The following is a 22,785-nucleotide window of genomic DNA, read 5'->3' as shown; positions in this document are numbered from 1 at the left end:
GCTTCTAAGTAGAAAGCGGTGGTAACTCAAGCAGGCTTGCTCTTGTAAACATCTCTGGGCCATTTCACACAACAAGAAGACCCAGAGCTTTCCATTGAGGCCAGAGGCTGCCCTCCAGAGCGCACCAGCCCTCCGGTCTCCCCTCCACGTGGCTCTGCGTCTTCTCCCTGAGCTCCACTTCCCAGCCTGCCTCCCCAAGTGCGCTTCGACCTCATCTACACTGTATGCTTGGGCAAGAGGGGAAACACTCTCCTACTTGAGTTATGAGTCCTTTTTCTCCTCCTTTGTCCTCCCGCCTGCCAGGTGCAGAGGGGATGTGGGAGGGACAGTATGATTTACTAGGGAGACCCCTGTATGCCGAATCCCTGGCGCCTGCTCTGGGTCTCAGGCTTCCCATCTGCAAAATGCGAGAATGGACGTGAGGCCTTTCAAGTCCCAGGAGCCGGCCCTTCTGTTCAGGTGCCCTGCACACATGGACTGGCCAAGGTGCTATCTACTATAACACACACTACCGAAAGCTGCAAGCCAGGGCCGTCACACCTAATGAGATGCAGAGCAGAAACCCAATATAGGATGAGCAATGAAATTCTAGACCTAAAATTTGATATCCTGGCCAAACACTAAGAAAACATTTCAAAGAAACCTGCTGGTCTGGCAATAACAGCCTCCCAGTGGCACAGCCAGGTAACAGGAGTGCTCTCTCGTGGCCTGGGAGTGTGCAACGCCTGGGGGCAGGTGGGAGCTTGCGGAGGGACCCATGTGACAGGTCCACGCAGTTTCACCTGGCTCCTGCCATAAACACCGGGGGTTCGTACATACAAGTGATTTCTCCCCAAACTCTCCTTCCCACCAAAGCAAACTGAGAATGCTTGCAAAGGGTTCCCTCCAAGGCTTCTTCCCCTGGTGCGGTTCCCTGGGTGGCTGTGTTAGCTGTAGTTTACCTGCAGTGTATCCTTGTGTCAGCGCTGTGTCAGTACTTGCTGGATAAAGGAATAAACTCAGATGCCTGCTAACTGCTAAGGGAAGAGAAGCGCCATGCTCCGGGGTAACCAAGGAATATGCTACCCTGTCCAAGAATTAGAAAACACTCCTCCTGTAAACTCCACTGTTCTTCCCCACCTAGGTATCCCCTCTACTGCTCTATTTTTTCCCCAAGGAAAAGGGTCCCTACCCTGATGGAGTAGCCATGTCACGAGAGGGACTACAGGAACAGGGGAAAGAAAAGCAGTAAGAACACCTTCCACTTACCATAGATTCACTAATCAGCAATAACAACAGGGCTTCTTCAGTGTTTTCTTGAGGACAAAAAATGCTGTAGAAAGAAAATCAATGTTGACATTTGACCATTTCAAAATGACACAAAATACTTGACTATGAGCAGAATGAAATGCTGTTTCCTCAGAGGAAGGAAGGTCAATGACGTTAAAGAGCTTCCAAGTAGAAAGCGGTGGTAACTCAAGCAGGCTTGCTCTTGTAAACATCTCTGGGCCATTTCACACAAGAAGACCCAGAGCTTTCCATTGAGGCCAGAGGCTGCCCTCCGGAGCGCACCAGCCCTCCCGGTCTCTCCTTCAGGATTTTTATTTAGAACCCATGAAAAGTAGTGTAGAACCTGGCTGGACACTTGAGTTAATTTGCTTATTTCTATGGTAATCCATGGAATTTATACATTGTAACTATGCAGTCCAATAGCAGCGAGCAGGGTGAAGTAAAGCTGTAAAAAAAACAAGTTAAAACAAATAACATATGCCTATGGTGGAGGGAGAAACTGAGATTGCTACAAACTCAGGGTATCTGAATACCCACTCTCTCCAAAAACTACTGTGGAGCTGTAAATTGCAGACATTCCAGGGAATAGTGCTCTTCTAACCTTTCTTGCCAACTGGGCATATCTTCTATTGATGAAATAAGAAATTGGAAGCAACTTTAGAGTCTGAACAATTTCTAGAATACTGTAAGAATGGAGTGAGCTATCTTACTTGACCACATGTTTTATTATGGCATGCAAGAGCTGGCTTTCTTACTAATCAATTTTATGGAATTTGGCTGTACTCTAACATCTTAGATTTTAGAAAAAAGCTCTTAAGCTCAATGCTGCTCAGGATTAGAGAAATGATAAAAACCACACATAACCCAAATATCCATGCTCTGTAGTGTATTTTGGGGGCTGTGAGTATTTTTTTCTGTTCTGAAGCTCTCGGATCCTTTGAGCAGAATTGGGAGTTTATTACCAACTGGGCCGACTCAACTCTTTCTCGTGGAATGGAAGGAGTTCAGCAAAATGGGCCGGTCAGCGAATACCTCTTGGATGCTCTGCAGAGGGCTGAACAAAGACTAAACTTGCATCTTCCCAGGGGCAACATTACAATAATTTAATCTGAGAAATGAGATGATTTCCCCCAAAATGGCAAAAAAGGAGTTTTCCAAATTGTGATAAATACTTGCTCTCTTTGAAGTACCGGGCACCTTTCACATTGTATTAAAGGACCGGGAAAAGCAAGACGGAAAAAGGACAGTGCCTGGTATCCGTTTCACAACTCTGACCTCCCTAGACGGCAGGCAGCCACCTGTGGAATACTGGTTACTATTGCTCTCCTGGGCTACACTGTTAGGAAAAGGCTGGCCTGTGAACACGCAGCAAGATCCTGGAGTCTGCAGTGACTTCCTCACAGAGGTCGCCTGAGGTGTCTGGGTTTGGAGAAGATGGAATACTGCTTTCCCCTTCGATTCCTTAATAGAGTCCGCAGGCTCTGCACTGAGCGTGTGCGTGTGTGTGCGTGCGCGCACACATGCAGCTATCATTCCCACTCTCCCAGCTTGTGCTTACATGCAACTGGGACCTTACCAAAGAGCAGGAACATAAACCGTTTTTTCACGGCTAGCTAGTTCTGCACTGCCCAGACTAAGGGAAAAGAGAGGGAGCCTGTGCTAATTGTGATTTATCACCGGCCAATTCAGTCCATGGATAATCCCCAAATTCCATTTGAGCCATCCAGGCTGCTTAAATGTGAGGCTCTGTTATTTTTACCGAGTTGCTAACAAGTAGCACATTGATTTTAATTTCACTCCCTCCACCCTTCCTTTCGAGGCAGGCACAGGGAGACTCAGGAGGGCTGCAGGGCCTGAGGGCGGGCGGTGGGGGTGGGCAGGAGGCAGGGAGGGAGAAAGGCCAGTGTAAGAGAAATGCCTGAAAACACTGCACGCTGGAATGCCCCCTCAATAATTATAAATCATCTAGACCCGCTTCTGGCCATTCCTTCCGTCTTCCCTATTGAGGGAAGTATGGAGCCCAGAGTTCAAAGTCAAAATTTTGGCACTTCCCTTTTGTGACACTCTCTTGGGAACCAAGAGCTCAGGGGAGATCCTGGGCACCGAGACCTCAGCCCATTGCAGTTGGAAACCTGGGGCCCTAGGCCCAGAGGAAGCTGCCTGGAGGGCAGGCTGCGGACAGAAAGGGACAGGAGGAAGTGGGGATCAGCAGGCAGCGAGGACAAGGTGTGTGAACAGAACTGGGGCTGGCAGAGGCCGTGCAGGGGCTTAGCGCGGGCGGGCTGCAGTCTCGTCCTGGCCACATCCAATGCCTGGGCTGTGCTTAGGCAAAGTGCTCCTTTAAGTACTCAGGATGGATGTACCGACTCATTATCTGATTCTACAGAAGACACAGGGAACAAGGGCGAGAATCCTCGTTTATAAATAGCAATCATGATCTTGCCAAGGCTCTTAGATAATAATAGCCCTTTCTTAAAACCTTCCCAGGACAGGTGAGAAACATCACTGTATGTGGCAGAAGCAACAGTACAAAAGAAGTTAATCCAACTTTATCCAACCGCATTTCATCTTTCTGTCATCTTCAGCTATTACACAACTCCTGAAAGGCTGGGTGGCCTGAGGTCAACGGCCCCATCCAGGCCTCGGAGCAGCCTCTGTGTAGGTGTGAGGAGGCCTTGAGCACCTCTCACCCCCAGGAAAGCTCATCTGTGAATAATGAGAATATCAACTCCAAGGCTCAGTAATGGTGTCCTCATCACTTGAACATGCTGCTGATACTAACAGGAAACTCCTGGAGAAACGCAGCCCTGGCCCACCGCCGGCCGGTGAAGGACAAAGAAACAAAGCCAACAATGACTGCAGCCCCATCCGCACCCCAAGCTGCACCATCTGTGAAGGACGCCGAGGCAGCGTGCAGTCAGTCCCGGGTCTCTGTGGAGGCTGACGGCCCCAGAGGGGAAGAGGATTAAATTAAGCATAGAGTGCCTCTTGGATATAAGGGACCAATTGATCCCATCTAAAGATTTCCCAGGCTTCTACATAATTCTTCTCCTTTTCTGTCAATCCATTAGATCAAAAGCCCCTCAGGACAAAGAAAACAGGGCTCGCCCTTCACTTAGATCAGCCCCAGTCCACTGAGCCGCGTCATGGGTAGACTGGGTCAATCCCAGAGCACGTCACTGCACAAGGGCTTCCATGTTCCTGGGGACAGGATGGTGGCATGTGCACTAAAACTGAGGAGACAGCACAGGTGACACAGCTGGTCCGCACACAGCTGCAGTTCCGCCATCAAGTAGGTGTCCTTACCCTTAACATCCCTCGTCTTTCTACTTTAACAGCGTCTCACTATTACCCCAAACCTCTGCGCTGGCCCCCGGCAGGTTCAGGCCCGTGTTCAGTGCTCCCTGATCATTACTTCCTCCTTCTAGACCTGCAAAGTTTAGTGTATTGTCTGGGACTCCTAGCTTTCAATAAATCGTTTCATCATTCACTTCCTGGCAATTAAACAGTGGTTTTTAATTGAATTCTTTATTTTGTGCTAATTATGAAGTCTAATCTGCATTTAATTATCTAAGCCACCTCAAATACTTCTTACAAGGAGGGATACAATGAAAGGAAAAATATACCTGACTGAAATGCACAAACATGTATACTAAGAAACATGTATAAGAATGTTCAGAGCACTATTCCTACTGGCCCCAAATGAGAAACAACTCAAAAGTCCATTACACGTAGAATAGATCAATATATTGGAGTATATTGATAAAATGGAATGCTATGCAGCAATGAAAACAAACTTACTATATGTGAAAATATGGGTAAATCAAATATAATGTTAGACAAAAGAAGTTAAACAAAAAGTTGTTAATGTGTAATTCCATTTGCATACATTTCACAAAGGGGCCAGACTAATTACTGTGATAGGAGTCAGGACAGAGGCACCCTTGGGCAGGCGCAGTCGCTGGGAAAGGCTATGAAGAGGGCTTCGGAGCTCTGGCAATGTCTACTTCTTGATTAGGATGCTAATTACATGCATGTGTTCACTCAGTAAAAATTTACCATGTTTTACACTTCTGACTTGTGTATTTTTCTCAAAGTATGCATCAGTAAAAAGCCTACTTAATAAAAGACAGAACAAAAGTCAATAAAATTCTTCACAGAAAGACCTAGAAGAAAGGAAGTAAAAAGGTTCATGGTATGTGACTCTACCCTCTTTTCTCTCTAGGATTGTCAACATCTTATTTCTTTTCAAAATGCAAGATGGGGAGAGACTGAGCCTCCTGTTTCCACGTAGGTCAGGCCACAGTGACAGGGACAGGGCCTCTGGCAGAGCTTGCTTTTCAGTTATATTCCACTGTGACCAACTGTCTGGTGCACATGGTCAGCTGGGGATGGAAGGATCTGTGCCACCTTAAGTTTGCTTTGTTCTTAGTTGATTTGTCTTTTTTTGCCAGAGAGAATTGACTGATCAGGTATTCCTGCCTCAATAATACTGAAGCCCAAGACAAGTATAACCCAACAGGGCTTCTCTCTTTTCTAATACATAAGAAGTAGGGTTGTGAACATGCACAACTAGAAAGTTAAAAATTGATGGTGATAACTAAAGAAATAAGAATTAGTGCAGAAAATAATGGAATTTAGAGAGTATATACACAATAGAGAAAATCAATAAAACCAAAAGTTGGTTCTTCAAAAAGATAAACAAAATTTTTCTAAGTTTTTAGTTAGAGTGATCAAAAAGAGAAAAGATTCAAATTATTAAAATAAGAAATGAAAGAGAGGGCATGATGATACTAAACTTACAGAAATTAAAAAAAAAAATTGTAAAGGAATATTATGGACACCTGCATGCCAGGAAATTAGATAATTTAGATGAAATGAGAAAATTTCTAGAAAGACAAAACTACCAAAACTGATTCAGGAAGAAACAGAAAGTCTTAATAGGCCTATAATAAGCAAAGAGATTGAAGTAGTAATGAAAACCTTCCCATACATAAACAATGAGGACCAGATGGTTTTACTGGCAAATTCTACCAAACATTTAAAAGGAATTAACATCAATTTTCCACAAACTCTTTCAAAAAGTAGAAGAAAAAGGAATACTCCCCAACTCATTCTACCAGACCAGTATTACCCTAACACCAAAACTAGATGAAGACATCACAAGAAAACTACAGAGCTATAAATTTTATGAACACTGATGCAAAAATCTCAATAAAATACTAGCAAATCAAGTCCAGCAATAAATAAAAAGGAGTATACACTATGATGGGTGGGATTTACCCAAAAATGCAAGGTTGGCTTAACATCCAAAGAAAATAAAGGACAAAACTCAAACAATTATCTCAATAGATGCATAAAAAGCATTTGATCAACTTAAACACCATTTCACAATTAAAAAAAAATACTCAAACTAGTAATAGAAAGGAACTGGCTCAACCTGACAAAGGGCAACCTGACAAAGGGCAACCCACAGCTGCCATCATACTTAATGGAGACAGACTGGGTGCTTTCCCCTCCTAAGATAAGGAACAGTGCAAGGATGGTCACTGTTGTCACTTCTGTTCAACACTGGACTGGAGGCCCTACCTAGCCAGGGCAATTAGGGAAGAAAATGAAATGTAGGACATCCAGGTAAGACATAAAAAAGTTAAACTAATCTCTATTTTCAGATTGATCTTGTACGATCTTGTATGTAAAATATCCTCAGGAATTTGACCACTCAGCAAAATTGCGATATAAAATAATCAATAAAATTTCTTGCAATAAACAACCCAAATATGAAATTAAGAAAATAATTCCATTCACTATCGCATCAAAAAGAATAGCATACACACAAAATAAAAACAAAAACAAATAATTTTAGAAATAAATTTAACGAAAGTACAAACTTTATACCCTGGTAACTACAAATTGTTGAAATCAATTAAAGAAAACCTAAATAAATGGAAAGACATCCATGTTCATGGATCAGAAGTCTCAATATTATTGAGATGGCAAAACTTTTCAAATTGAACTACAGATTCAATGCAATTCCTATCAAAACCCTAGCTGCCTTTTCTTTTGCAGAGTTGAACAAACTGATCCTAAAATTCATATGAAAATGTAAAGGATGGGGGGTAGGGAGGACAGTTAAGGGGTCTCGGTTGATTTTGGGGGTAATGAGAATGTTGTAAAGTTGACTGGTAATGTAAGCACAACTAGGTGACTATATTAAAAGCCACTGAATTGTACACTTTAAATAACTGAATTATACACAGGGCGGGCAAAATAGGTTTACAGTTGTATGGGAAAAGACATGAAGGTTATGATTACTACAACAGCTTTATTAATTCTGTTGTTTTGCATACTCACAACTTAAACCTACTTTTGCCCAACCCTGTAATATGGGAATTACATCTCAACAAAATGGTTAAAAATAAAACCCAACTGTATGCATCTGTGTGAAGTGAAACTTGACTCAATAGCCAGTCCGGGCATGAAAACGCTCCCCTTAACTACTAACTGCGTTTCCTAGGGCTGCACGTTGCCTCTGCAAGTCTCCCGGTACAGAGGGGGGCGCTGATGTTAGCTGAGTGACAAGGTCTTAGTGTTCAGGAAATAAGGAAGCGGCCGGCACTGTGAGCTTTCTGTCTTCGTGGGGCGGGGCCAGACTGGAACAACACCGAACAGACACAGCCCCCTCCATGTGTCTGCCAGGATCTGGGGAGGGGGCAAGCACTGAGCTCCCCAGTACACCTGGCACCTTCGAGACTTGTCTATTAAGAAGCGTCTAAAACAGAGAAAAACCTAGGATTTATTTTTAAGATACAAATAGCGGCCTGACCTGTGGTGGTGCAGTGGATAAAGCGTCGACCTGGAAATGCTGAGGTCGCTGGTTCGAAACCCTGGGCTTGCCTGGTCAAGGCACATATGGGAGTTGATGCTTCCAGCTCCTCCCCCCTTCTCTCTCTCTCTGTCCTCTCTCTCTCTCTCTCTTTCTTTCTCTGTCTCTCCCTCTCCTCTCTAAAATGAATAAATAAAAAAAATTAAAAAAAAAAAGATACAAATAGCACTTTAAAATGAACCCAAATCTGCTTCTAAACAGTTCATAAAGAGTGGTCCGTCCAGCATTTTTATAGTGCATTTGAGGACTGCTGGAACAGATGCCGTATGAATCCAGATAAGAACTAAGGAGTAAGCACAGGCTGTGCGTGAGGCAAACTCTTGGCTCAACAAGGCCATGGAGAAGGGAGATAAAAACCAGATTAAAATAAGCCTAAGAATATTCTCAGTTGTCCTAATTCGCACAAGACATGCAAACAGAACAAGATGGTGAGGGAGAGAGATGCTGAGGGAAGAGGACGAGAGGTCGGTGCTTTGAGAAGTGCTGTCCCTGTTAACAATGCAATAACCTTTTACAGTAAGAGTCTAGCCCACCCTGTGTCTGCCGTGCTTCTCTGGGGCTGCACTGCAGTCTCTCTAGGCCATTTTTCCAATTCAACAGCAGTCAGAGAGGGTTTCTGTATTTATTCATACATGTTCCCTTTCCTTCATGGAGAGACTGAAAAGCCATCGTGTCATGTCCTTGTAAGAACAGGCAAAGATGAGCCGTAAAGGCTCTGAGGGGAACAGCCAAGAGTGAGTCAACTACGGGTCCTGACTCCTCGCCCTTCTCATGGCCTCTCTCCCTCCCATCGCCTCCTCCCTGACTCGGGGCAGACCCAGGCAGAGACTAGAGTGGTTCACTAGCCTATTTTCTTCACAGATAATCAAGCCCCCAATTTCAAACTTAAAATAAGAAGTTCTAAAGAGATACTGTCTTCCAATCTCTTACCCATTATTTATTTCACCTTCATATAGGTAATTCCATTATATACAAATAGCTTCGTCACTGACTGCTGTATAATACTGGGGTTCTTCTAATAAATGGACGGAGAATCCCAAAGACCAACAGTGAGGGCTCAGAGGAGAGCATTTTCCTACTTAGCATGCCCGCACTGGTGCCCAGGTATTTGCTGAGAGCATGAGAAATAATGAGGTATCTCTCTGAAGCTGGTAAATGAGACTTGCTCATCTGGTTTTCTTTCAGGGGGAAAACGTCTGCCCTTGAACTTCTACTGATCCTTGAATTTTCCCAAAGTTTCCCTCCAATCCCCTGACCTATGAATGAGGACATCAGCTCCCATACTTCTCTCCTGAGTAGACGCGGGCTTTCCGCGTGAGGGTGTAGGTTTTCGTGTTTGCTCCTTTCCGGAGAGGATCGTCCAGAGGTGACTGGCATGGCGGCTCCTCCAGGGGGTTCCAGTAGCTCTGTTCACACATACCCCGCAACAAGATCTCCGCCAGCTGCCTTGCTATTGTCTAGGACACAAAGGAGAAAGGCAGAGCCGTGAGTCTATTCTGTATCGCTCATCCATCCACTCACTCACTCACTCAGCTAAGAAACATTTTTCACTCATCACTTTGTGTTAACGCTCTCTTCCAAGACTCAAAATTAAATGTTTGGGATGAAATTATATCAGTTGATGACAAGAAAAGAAAAGAAGACATGATACATTAAGATATTTGAACAATTGTTTTAAAACAATTTTTACTGATGATTTTAGAGAGAGAAACACAGAGTTGTTGTTCCACTTATTTATGCATTCATCAATTGACTCCTGTATGTGCCCTGACTGGGGATCAAACCCGTAATTGTAGCGTATCCAAACGACACTCTAACCAACTGAGCTCCTCTGTCAGGGCCAATATTTAAATAATATTTGAAAATAAGGTCAGGCCAGGTGGCTCCGTGGATAAAGCGTCATCCCAGCGTGCCGAGGCTGCAAGTGCGATCTACGGTCCGCGCGCGTGCAAGGAGCAATCAGTGAGTGCACAACCGAACAGAACAACTAAGTGGAACAAGCTGATCCTTCTCTCTTCTCTCTCTCTCTCTCTCCCCCTCTTCTCCCTCTGTCCTCTCTCTCTAAAATCAATAGAAAAATTATAAAAAATAATGAAGTTCATGCCCTTCAAATGCCACCTGCCTTGGTTGCCCTCCTGAACACTAAACATGTTTTACACCTGAAACAATGGAAACTTTTAGCTAAGCTCTTTTTCAAAAACCCTTATAAATAATAGGTGAACTGCAAATATTAGCATCACCTCCCAAAGGATGCTTGCCGAAGCCCAAAGTCGGCAACCGAGGCGATGTTATCCCTGGAAACAATTTCTTCATTGATGAAGTCCAGTGAGGATTTTTAGAACATCTTCCTTCTTAGAACGTCCCAGGCCAGTCCTGCATGGCCCAGCCTGGGGCTCAGCACCCGAGAGCCCCGTCCTCGGTGACCCTGGGTCTTGTGCAACAGAGAAGGCAAAGCGGGGAATATGGCTATTGATCAAGAAAGACGGTTTTCCCAAGCTGACCGGGAGTCTGTTTTCTCACGGTGAAAACCCAGAAGGGTCGGCCTGGTCCTTCTGCGCTAGATACAGGTTACTTGGCTTCGCCACACCGCCCGCTCCGCCACACCGCCCGCTTCGCCACACCGTCCTCGTCAGTCGCGCCCGCTAGAGCAGCGCTGCGCATGATGCGGGGGGGGGGGGGGGGCGGCTGCGTGGCATCTACTAAGAAGCATTTTGTTGACTGACGCATATCAGTTCGTTTCCAGTGACAAAGAGGAAAGGTAAAACAGAAAAGGAGGAAAGAAAAAGAAATCCCTCTGAAACCAGCACCGCAGGTGGTATGGGCTACCCTGTGATCAGCCCGAGGTGGGAAAAGGAAACTCCAGCCACAAGGTTTTAGCACTCTTCCCACAATGCAGACAAAGCACGCCGATCTTCCCTGAGAATGAGCCTTAAAAAAAAAAAGTTCCAGAAGAGAACTGTGCTAGGCTTTCATCCATGTGAAATCTCTTAAAACACCACAAGGAAACTTAAATGCAGCCAATTCACTAGCTTAGTGGTTTCCGATCATCACTGTCCAAAGGCAAATTTTCTTGATTATTCTCAAGTAAGACCCAGTGGCTTTAACTGTCTATAAAAATGTGAAATTAAATCACTCCTATCGTCCCCAACTGAGCCATCTGGAAAGACCTCATAAGAACACAATTTCCAGGGCCTAAACGATTCCTGAACTGTTTTCTTAAACCTTCCGTTATAGTTTCATTTGGATCTCACTGCAGTCGTATAAGCTAATGACTTCTGCTGCAAGCATCAGCGGGCAAAAATTACCTCCACTCACGATAGCTGAGGGAAAAAATACGAACAAGGACCTTCATGTTCTGGGTATGGAGGGATTCTAAAATTATAAAAATTTCTGCCCTACAGCGTTTGCTTGTCCATTACTAAGGAGCACATGCTACACCTCATTTTCCCTGGGGTGTTAACCTTCCAGAGAGACTTTTAAAAGGAGGTTCTGATATGACTGCATATTATGAAGACCTCACCCCATTGGTGCCCTACCAACCAGAAAGGGTGCTTGCTTGTATTCACTGACAGCTCTAATGAAGTTCAGAAAGGAAGATTAGACATGAGAAATTGCCAGCAAGATCACCAATACCTATGATACCTTCTGATTTTAATCACTTGCAGCTTAAAGTCTTAAAAACTGCTGCTAACTCTCAAGTGAATTCAGAATTAAAGGAAAGAAAGGAGAAAAGGGATCTAGAAAGAAGACTCAAACTTTTATGTACAAACTCAGTCATGAACACACACATTTTTGTACATACTTTAAATTGTAGTAAAATTCACGTGACATAAAGTTTGCTTTTGGACCAAGTAAAGTGTATACACCAATGGCATTTTGTACATTCACAGTGTTGTTCAATCTAGTTCCAGAGTATTTCCATTATCCCCACGGAAACCCAGACCCTTTTAAGTAAAGATTTCCCATTCCTTGTCCTTCCAGACTCTGGGAACAAGTCATCTGCTTTCTGTCTCTATAGTTTTGTCTATTTGGGTTATTTCCCTATAAATGGAATCATACATGTGTGGCCTGTTGTTCCCGGCTTCTTCCGCTCAGCATGTTTCCGGGGCTCATCCCTGTGCTAGCGTGTCAGTGTCCCTTCCTCCGGTGGCTGACTGGTGATCCAGTGTAGGGATGGGCCCCACTGTGCTCACCCACTCATCCACTGATAGACATTTGGATACCTAAAACCTGTATAATTAAAAAATAAAACTCCGAGACTTTAGCTATTATTTGTAAGACACTGCTTGCCACCAACGATGACACCACACTATGTTCCAACACCTAAGAACTGTCTTCAAGGAATTGGCATTGAAACTTGGACTGAACAGGTTATCGAGTCCTTTTTGGTTCTTGTGCGTTCAAGGCCACTCTCTTTGCCAATTAGTAACGGAAAGCTTGGTCATTTTGTCATTGTAGTGAGTTAACAATCTTTAAAAGATAAATTTTAAAAATAAAAAAATAAAAATCATAAACCTTACAATGAAAGATAATAACATCGAAGTAAGCAGTTGGCAGATTCCAACAGTGTATTCAATACACTCACCCCTTTCAATAAGTAAAAAAAAAACCCAAAAAACATTTATTATATTAATGAATCAATATATCCTTTTGAGAGTCAACAATATGAACAAATGCTCCATATTTAAGCAATTTTGAAAGACTGGCTTTTTCAATGTGCTTTTAAAACAATTATAAGAACATTTGCTAATATAGTCAGTTACTAACACTGTGCTTCCAAATATTGGAAGAAGTTGTTCATATTGACCAGTTGAGAAGTTTTATGGAATGTTGGGAGTAGATCTATTTGAGAAAAAAGACAAGAATTTTTATTCATATTTTGCTTTATTTTTTTTTATTTTTTACAAATAATGCATAAAAATTTCTATTTGTTTCTACAAAACAAAATGTTTTGTTTAAATTTCTTAAGGCACATATAAATCACATCAATATGTAAATAAATGTTGAAGACCAAGTGAGTTGCTGGCGGGGTGTGTGTGTGTGTGTGTGTGTGTGTGAGAGAGAGAGAGAGAGAGAGAGAGAGAGAAGTTATACAGCCTCGTTTCCCATGACAGGAGTCCACCAGCCTTGCCCAACTGCATTCTCTCCCACAGCATTTAAGGGTCCGTGATAAAGGGAGGACAACAGCATGGATGACAGAAGAAAAAGAAAGTGCAATCTTACGTGTGTTTGCTGCATAATGGTGACAGGTGGCATTTGCTTGCTTCCAGGAAGCACCAGACCTTTACTCAAACACTTACTCAATACCTAAGGCTCTGAAGGGCAAGCTATGAAGGTATTATTAAGGACCCTCAGAAAGGAAAGTTAAAGGAATCAAAAGGAAGAAAGAGATCTCAAGTCAACAGGAGAGCCAAACTGTTGTTTAACCAACTGATTTAACCAGATTTTATATTTCTTTTCTAAGTTTTATAGTCAATATAATTGGTCAAACAACTAGTCCCTGCTCAGGATAGCTTTGCTCTGTCTGGGTTTTGAGTGAATCATTAGCACACAAGTGACCCCTTCATTTTACTGCACCCGGGAGGGCTAACATTCTACCTGCCTTAAAAGATGCATTTCCTACATCTCTGGAGAGATCATTGTGGATAAGCAACTGAAAAGATGCCTAACATCATTAGCCATCAGGGAAATGTAAATCAAAACCACAATGAGACAGCGCTTCACTCCCACAGGGATGGCTATAGCTTAGAAGACATATAATAAACGTTGAGAATGTGGAAAAACCAGAACCCTCTTAACTTCTGATGAGACTATAAAATGGTGCCACTGCTTTGGAAAACAGTCTGGCAGTCCCTCTAAACGCTAAAAACAGGGTTACCATATGATCCAGCAATTCCACTCAAGAAAAAGGAACACATATGTCCACATAAGAACTTGCACAAGAATATTCACAGCAGTGGTATTCATAATAGTCAAAGAGTGAAACCAAATGTCCTTCAATGAATGTGTAGATACATAAAATGAGTTATATCCATAAAAAATAAAATATTATCAGGTAATTAAAAGGAAAGAAATACTGATTCAGGCTACAACATGGACGAACTTTAAAAACATTATCCTAAAGTAGAGGAAGCCAACCACAAAAGACCACATCTTGTACAATGCCATTTATATGAAATGTCCAAAACAGGCAAGTGTATAGAAACAGGAAGTAAATTCATGATTGCCAGGAGCTGGGGGACGGGGAGAATGGAGCCTGACTACTAATGGGTATGCAGGTTTTTTTGGAGGCAAGGGAAATGTCCTGAAATTAAATATATTGCTCACAAAAATGAGGGGATATTTAAAAATGAATATAAAGTGATAAAATATCCCTCATTTCTGTGAGCAGCATATTAGTGATGGCTGAGCAACCCTGTGCATGTACGAAAAACCAGTGACCATAAACAGGCAAATGGCATGGCATGTACACTGTGCCTTAACAATACACATGGGGGGGGCACCCGGGCGCCCCTCGGGCCTCAGCCACGCCGTGCATCACTCACCATCCGCAGGTTCTGAGTCGTTCTCGTCTCGACGGCTCTGAGGAGCTCTCGGAACCTCCCGACCCCTCTCGTCAGGTTCCTGTGTGCACACAGAAAGTGACAGGGTTTCCATCTGCTGTGTGCTCATGTTAAATATTTTATACACATATTTCAATGCATTTTGTCTACATAAAAGCTGTTGGCCAGATTTTAGGCAAATAATTATTCTGAACATGGCTGTCCATCTTTGTTCAAATCTGAAAAATGTGACCTAGGATTGATGGGTGTTTGTGCTTCCACAATCAAATTTTCTCAAGGAAACAAAAGCTAGAAAATCAATTCTGAGGCTGCCCCGCCCAAAGCCTGCCATCCTGCCTGTCCGCCTCCAGCCTTACTGTGGCTCTGCAGTGTTCTTGCTGTCGAGAGGCTCTGCCTTCTCACCTAAAAGGTGGGGGCAAAGGGGAACAGGAATAGCCCCAGGGCACCACATGCAATATAACGTGTGTGTGAAGTCCATCTTCACATACAGGGGAAGGCTCCTTGTAACTCACAGTGTTTATGAGCAAGACAGAGATAAAGGGTGTGAGAATCAAGGGGCTGCATCAAGCAAGGACTCTGTCTTTAAGAACATCAATCACCGCCCAACACACCCCTCAGCCAGCCCGTCCTGTCCTCCCCACTCCCGCCCCCACCCCGCCCCCAACCCTACAGACGGAGAGCAAAAGGCCCTGAGCGAGCGCCTGGCTGAACGTGACCCTGAGCTGCCCCTGAGCTGCCCGACGGTCGGAACACATCTCACTTGTCCCTCTGCCTCACAGGGACACGTTTGGTCACACAGTTCATTACAGGACAAATGATTCTTTACTCATATCCTGGACAATATATCCCAGTCCCACTTGTCCCCGCTGAGAACCATGCCTGCCTGCTTGGCTGGCGGCAGTCCCCAGCCAACCCTGTACATCGAGTGCCGCTACCGCCCCAGACAGAACTCGGCGTATATATAACCTGCTCATTAGAACACAGCTCATCTTTCCCCAGCGCCCCGGAGCGGGTCAGCCGGTGCAAACCTGTCAGCCAGCCCTGCAGGCTGTAGCAGATGCTCTAGGTATTTGGCTCTCTTCTTGGATGACATTTTAAATTGCACAAAGGTATTAAATCAAACTGAATGTGGGTTCTGTACATTACAATCACTCACAAGGGCTATTAATTCGTCTCTTTACCTACATGACATCCCAGAACTCTCATTCACAAGAACAGCCCCAGAACTTGAAGATAATAGTTTATTGGCAAAGGTACATAAATACTCCCATATTCCTCTCGCCCACGCTTATCAGGTGATTTCAGATCTGAAGCTTTATGGCGGCATAAAAACAGAAGCGTGTGCTCACGACTCCCAGCAGCGCCAAGAAACCTCCCGGAGCCGTGAATAACAATTAGGTGACAGGCCCTGGGACATGAAATCCACTTTGCCTTCCTCTTCATTTGTTTTTATGGGATTCGTGTTCACAGGCAACAAAGTACATTTGCTTTGGACGGAAGCTCAGTGCTCTTAAGTAACATTGGGGGCGGGGAAGGAAGAAATAACTACAGCTAGAAAATGGATGGGTAAGACAGAGTAGTCTAATTTTATTCCAGAATCTCAGACTAGGCTCCTATGATGTACGACATATAAGAGGAATGGCGCTGTGAACTGTATGGAAGCGGGTGGAACAGAGACAACAAAACTGGAGAGCCAGATTTCAAGGGCTATTAACCAGTGTGGGAACTAGGCCTTGAACAGGCAGTATCACATCGAAACATGGTAATCAGGGAAGGCGAAAAGATAGGAATCGGTCATTCATAATGTTCCTGTGCTCTCCTTGCCAAACGAGTTACTTATCTAGGCACAGAATCACAGAATATTCTAGCTATAAATGATCTAACACCATCTAGTTTGTGACACAATGCCATTCAGGTTCACAAACCTGTTAAGAGCAAGCTGGAGCTCTGTCACCTTCCTGGGCAAAAAGCACATATAAGTTATCAAACTGAAGTATCAATACAACTAACTCTAGGAGAAAGAACAAAATATGAATGCAAGGGCTCAGATCTATGTTTTGTATCATTAATATGCAAATTACTTAATATATATACATAGTACAAATTTCATGCATGCCAGTGATCCATTTAATGAGATAACCCTTGAAATCAGTTTACAATTGGGGAAAAAAATCTGTTGGCCCAGTGACACAGTCCAGTGTCGGAGGGAAAAGAGAAAAGATGGATAAATCCCTCCCCACTGCCTTCAAAGAGAAAGACGGATAAATCCCTCCCCTCCACAGCGCGCCGTGGCTTCTCCTGTGCAGAACCGAGGCCCTCTGGTGGAAGACTAGAGGAAGTCTCTGGGACCAAAAGGATGCCACGCAGCCTAAGGCAAAACCAGCCCCAACCGAGGGCATATACCCAAAGTACAGCCATTACCTTGGAAGCGGATACAAGTTTTTCTCAAACTGTTTCTAGTTTATTTCTGGAGAGAGCTTAGGATTCAAAATCAAATTCTTCCACTAACTTGGAGTCACCCTGCTTGCAAACAAAGACTCCACAGTAACCAGAATGTCTCAGCAGGCTTGGGGCTGTGCTAGTCACATGACTTGTGGCACCATCAGGACAACCACACATCAGTGTGACAGTAGGAATAAGGAGAAACTAAAGGTAAAAAATTGCACATTTTAAATATTAGAAACAGTATCCCAAATGCAAAAATCTATAATTCTCATTGATGCTTATACGATTCATATATTTTTAGTCACATAATTTTAGTCAATCAATCACTTTCACTGTTGACAGCAGAAAAAAAGAATTTTTTTAAAACAGGTGGATAACAATGGCCTGACCAGTGGTAGAGCAGTGGATAGAGCATCAATGTGGGACACTGATCTTGTTTCAAAATCCTGAGGTCACCAGCTTGAGTATGGGATCACTGAAAGGATCCCATGGTCACTGGCTTGAAGGCCAGGGTTGCTGGTTTGAGCCCAAAATTGCTGGCTTGAGCAAGGGGTCACTGGCTTAGCTTGAGCCCCCCAGTCAAGGCATGTATGAGAAGCCATCAATGAACAACTAAAGTGACGCAAATACAAGTTAATACTTTTTGTCTTCCTCTCTTCCTGTCTTTCTCTCTTTCTTGCTAAAAAAAAAAAAGACGGATAATAATGATAGAAAAAAACAAGAAAAGGAAACTACCTTGCAAGAATTACATTTTAAATGCTATGAAATAACCCAATTTGAGGGAAATAAACAAAAGCCACACAATTGCTTTCATGTCTCTGAACTATTACTTTATTCTTAAAACGTTGAGACCCATTAAATATCTGGAAGGAACTGTTGCTTAAAAACTCTACTCCAAAATGAAGAGAGCCAAGGAATTTCCCTGGTTTTAAGGGTTTCTACAGACCCTTGACATGAGGTCATTTATTCCATTTCAACACCCTTGACAGAGAGTGCAATGATGTCAGAATTCATTATGGTAAACTATTCTCAAAATGAATGTTCCTGCCAACATCAGAACAGCGGGTGCTTTGACAAGCTATCAGAACTTGGGGTTCACCTCCTGCACCTTGCTTCGGCAAGCTTCTCAAGCCGGATGCATTTCTGTCCGTGTCAAACAGTCCCCAAACAGCTCAGCTGTGAGCAAGGAGAAAGGGCCAGCAAGTCCCTTGAGCACCAACTGGTTTTCCAGCCTGACAAACAGGCAAAACCCCGCTTTCACTGTCCGACATCACTGCCTGTTCCCAGCCCGGTTAGGCGCCTTGCTCCTGTTCAAACCCAGGGGACCTGTTGCTCCGTGCCGGGCAGGAGAGCCCACTCACTTTTCATGGAGGCACATTCTACTTCTCCCTTGACCTACTTCCATTTCTCCTTCTCTCCTCCCTTTTCCATCCGGTTTCATCATCCTTGTGATGAATCTCCTCCTTCCAGGGCTTCTCAGCTGGCCCTTAGATCAGTGCAAAAGCACGATTCCCTGCGCACACCCAGGGAGGGCACTGACACGTCGGTTGGTGGCTTGCCACTTGACCCCTTGGGCCCAACAGCAGCACTTTTGAAGGCTGGTCACTGAAACTGACATTGTCACGTATAAGCCTATAGCCGCATTTGGTTCTGTTCTACGACTCTGACCCACGTTCTCAGCTCTTTAATACCCTACCTGGGCCTCTGTCCTGCCAAACCAAGGAGGACAGGGCCACGGGAAGGGAGCCAGAGCTAGTGGGAGACGCGGACTGAGGTCCATGGCCCCTCCTGATGGGTGGCTACTGGACAGCAAGCTCATGAAATTGCTTTGTTCCTTCTCCTTCCATTTCTTGGGATTAAGATGAGAAAATACTATGCTTCCCTTAACTTATCCTTCCAAATTCTCTTTGGACCTCAGAGTTTGGCCCTGGCTCCAGTATAAATTCAAACTGTCACTGTTATGCAAACTCAAAGTTCTGATGTGAATAAAACACTTTTTGTACTGGATGTCAAATCCCTGGGTCATAAGAAAAGATGCCCTGTTAGGGCATGTTCAGTATTTCTTTTCCTGCTCGTGCTTGAGAACTTCATTACTAAAGGTCAATCACCAAACATGTCACCACAATAGATCTCTTAGAGCTAAGAAGTCGTTTGGGTTTTTCCATGTTCTTTCTTTCCAACTGTCACTTCTGGAACTCCTAAGTGGTGGGTTATTTCAGCATTACCGAGTGTGACAGTGTTCGGTCCCAGGCTTGTCCCTGAGGGCACTGGTGAACAAGAGCCACTGCCCCGCCTCGGGGAGCTGAAAGGGCTTTACATCCCCCATAGGAAGGTAAGCGTCTTGCAGACCACGATCTCTGTCTTGCTCATTGACATGTTCCAAGTCCCTCAAACAGAGCCTGGCACACAGATAGTGCTCAATAAATATTCATGGGATGAAGGAAATTCAGAACTAGTATGAGCCAAATGAACTAAGACCACAAGGGAACACATTTTCTCCCTTTCCTGTCCCCTTCTTTCTCCCTGCACATGACTGGCAGGCAGCGCAGCACAGCACTCTTAAACAGAATGTGTGTCACATGCCTACGGTGGCTTTGTAGCCTGGGTGCCTAGGGGGCAGGGACAGGCCTGTGCCAGCGACATCCCTGGGCATGCCTGGTTTGACAGCTTTCAGACAGAGATGTAGATGATGAGGATTTTGAGATAAAAAAAAACAAACACAAAACCCTCCAGACCAGGGGTCCCCAAACTACTGCCCACAGGCCACATGTGGGCCCCTGAGGCCATTTATCCGGCCCCCACCGCACTTCCGGAAGGGGCAGCTCTCTCACTGGTGGTCAGTGAGAGGAGCACATTGACCATCTCATTAGCCAAAAGCAGGCCCATAGTTCCCATTGAAATACTGGTCAGTTTGTTGATTTAAATTTACTTGTTCTTTATTTTAAATATTGTATTTCTTCCTGTTTTGTTTTTTTACTTTAAAATAAGATATGTGCAGTGTGCATCCGGATTTGTTCATAGTTTTTTTTTTTTATGGTCCAGCCCTCCAACGGTCTGAGGGACAGTGAACTGGCCCCCTGTGTAAAAAGTTTGGGGACCCCTGCTCCAGACATTTCAGAGAAACCTTCCTGTCCATGTGCTTTTACACATGGTCCTCTGTCTGAAGTGTCCGCAGGCACTTGACGTCATCCTTTAAGACCAGGTCAAAGGCAACCTCTGGGAACCATTCCTGGCTTCTCCAGGAAGGCAAAACTGCTGATCCTGGGTGCCCTCCAGTCTGCTTGTATTTTAGAGCTTAGGTGACACCCCACACAGTGAGTTTTGTTTGTATATATGTCTGTCCTCCAACCAAACTGTGACCACCCTGAGAGCACAGGCCCTCCTTGTACCCACCTCTCCCTGTCCCAGCTGCCTCACAGAGCCAACCAGGTGTCCAGCGACACTTAGCAAGCTATGCACAACACAAAAAAGAACACAGTGAGAAACTATTATATTCTGAAACCCTTTCCCATTCTCTTTGCCAAAAAGAGTTGTCTTGATCACCAAGGGAACAAGTAATGCAGATGCTTCTTACATCACGAGATATGCCCATCGGCATTTGGACATTGTCAAAACTTAAAATTCTAGAAAAGCAGAAAGACATCCTGCACCTCTAGGTCCATTTCCTTTCGTTCTCAAGCTTGGAAACTGCTTCCCCTTCGTTTACATAACCGTTAGTATCATCCATTTGGAAAAGTCTGAAACCAAAACCAGATATCCAGGTCTGGAAAGAGGGAGATGAAAAAGGCACCCTTCCCAGTCCAGAAGGACACTCCGGCCGGCTGTCAGGGAGCTGTTTTCCCAGAACGGATTCCAGCTTCTGTTCCCTCTGTACACAGGCTTCGCCTCGTATCCAGTGACATGCATTTGTGAAGACAGATGGCTTGCTGCAGTCAGGGGCCAGGGATCAAACCCACAACCTTGGCCTCATTAGCAAAGGACTCTCTCTGATCAACACAGTGAGCCAGCTGCAGCCCAGATATAGTGACGGAGGGTGTGACAACCGTCCACACTGGGATGTGAACAAGAGGCGAAGCTTCCGGAAGTCTCATTTCAAACCTAATGAGAGTTGTACTAGGCTTAACAACATTTTTTTTGGACTACCTCAGCAACTGAGGCTTCCTCGTGACAAAAGCAGAATAAATGAGGCATTCTGGTCAGCTGGCCAGGCAGCCAGCGCACCCGGCACAGGCTCTGTGCACCAGGCAGCACGGCCACAAGTCAAGAGGCACAGGGAGCCTTCTCGGAGTCACGAGGGGGACGTGCAAACAGGTGCTTCCAACGTGGCGTGCAGAGGCTGACTGGTGGACGCTGGATGAGCGGGCACGGGGACCGGCCGGAGGCAGCACTCCCTCTGGCGGCTCCTTCCGCTCACCCAGACCGAGTCTCTGGGGAAACGGGAACCGGGACAGGCTTGCCCGCTCTCATGTCCTTCCTCCCAGGCTTTGGGAGCGAGTCGAAGGACATCAATCATCATTCAAGAAATGGAAGTGGAGGGCCTACTGTGCACAGCGTAGGCAACAGTGAGCCAGCCAACAGACATGCTTCCTCATGAACTCATGATGATGCTCAACTTAACCCTAGACGCGAAACAGTGTTGACCCCACTTGGGCCCTTCAGTCTAATAATATTTTAAGCAAACCAACCAGGATCTAACATATAAGGATCGCTCTTCAAAGTGTTCACCTAGAAATCCATATCTTTGTCTATATACTTAAACAAAACGGAGCAGGGACTCTGGAGACAGACTGAGTGGGCTCGAATCCAAGCCTTGCAACTCACTAGCTGTTGATTGTGGGAAAATGCCCGTGACTCAGTTTCCCCATCTGTAAAGTGGTGACAACAAATATAGCCAGACTGGCTGCAAGAATTCAGTGAGTTAATGCGTGCAGTCTGTGCTCTCCCGGTGTTGGCCTTTGTCACTACTGTTATTCTCAAACCCGGCCACTGCTCAGCCAGCTTTGGTCTGGACTCTACCTTCCAGTCAATTGACAGCACACGAAAGTCTGTTCTAGTTCTCTGGAGTCATTTAATTTTGAAGAAAAGAAAGGCATCACCAGGTGGATCCACTCATTCACTTTGCCCTTTACGGAGAGCCTGCCATGTCTTCAGTAACAAGAAACACCGACGTCAGGTGAGAAGAGAAAACTGCTCCTTCTTTGGGGCGTTGTGGTCACTCTCCCAGGAGGTGATGGTGACATTATCTAAAAGCACTGGCATCCACAGGAAGGAGTGCAGAGCCTTCACCAAAAGCCACTGGGCCGCAGGCAGCTCCGGGCCGCAGGCAGCAAGGGGCCGCAGGCAGCTCCGGGCGATGAGTGGAGGAAGCAAAGGTGTTGGCCCGGGGACCCTTCTTGACCATCTCAGTTAATGCAGCAAACACTGGAAAGGGTTCCGAGACAATCAACAGTGCCAGGCCAAACAACAGTGTGAGCTTGGGTGGCGGAGCCACTAAAGGGGGTTTAAGCGGCTCAAACGAGTGGTTTGGGGGTTGAACCACCAAGGTTTTCAGAGCGTGTAATACAGAGCTGACAAGAGAAAAGCTAAGCACCGACTTAACTGCCTTCCGCTGAGGAGAGGGCT

At 44.9% G+C, this 22,785-nt stretch overlaps 1 protein-coding gene across 4 annotated transcripts in view; it reads right to left on the bottom strand.

Annotated features, from left to right (window-relative positions):
* TTC7B (tetratricopeptide repeat domain 7B) overlaps positions 1–22,785 on the bottom strand; it is a 243,200-nt gene that overhangs the window by 131,638 nt on the left and 88,777 nt on the right. For all 4 annotated transcript variants that reach the window (XM_066273807.1, XM_066273808.1, XM_066273810.1 and 1 more), the window contains exons 6-8: positions 14,701–14,779; positions 9,440–9,612; positions 1,249–1,312 (exon numbers count right to left, since the gene is read on the bottom strand). In XM_066273807.1, the coding sequence (XP_066129904.1) occupies positions 1,249–1,312; positions 9,440–9,612; positions 14,701–14,779 (316 nt within the window). The remainder of the gene's footprint in view (positions 1–1,248; positions 1,313–9,439; positions 9,613–14,700; positions 14,780–22,785) is intronic.

This window comes from Saccopteryx bilineata, chromosome 4, assembly GCF_036850765.1.
Source record: "Saccopteryx bilineata isolate mSacBil1 chromosome 4, mSacBil1_pri_phased_curated, whole genome shotgun sequence".
In the NCBI taxonomy this organism is placed as follows: domain Eukaryota; kingdom Metazoa; phylum Chordata; class Mammalia; order Chiroptera; family Emballonuridae; genus Saccopteryx; species Saccopteryx bilineata.
This window is presented reverse-complemented; position numbering and strand designations above follow the sequence as displayed.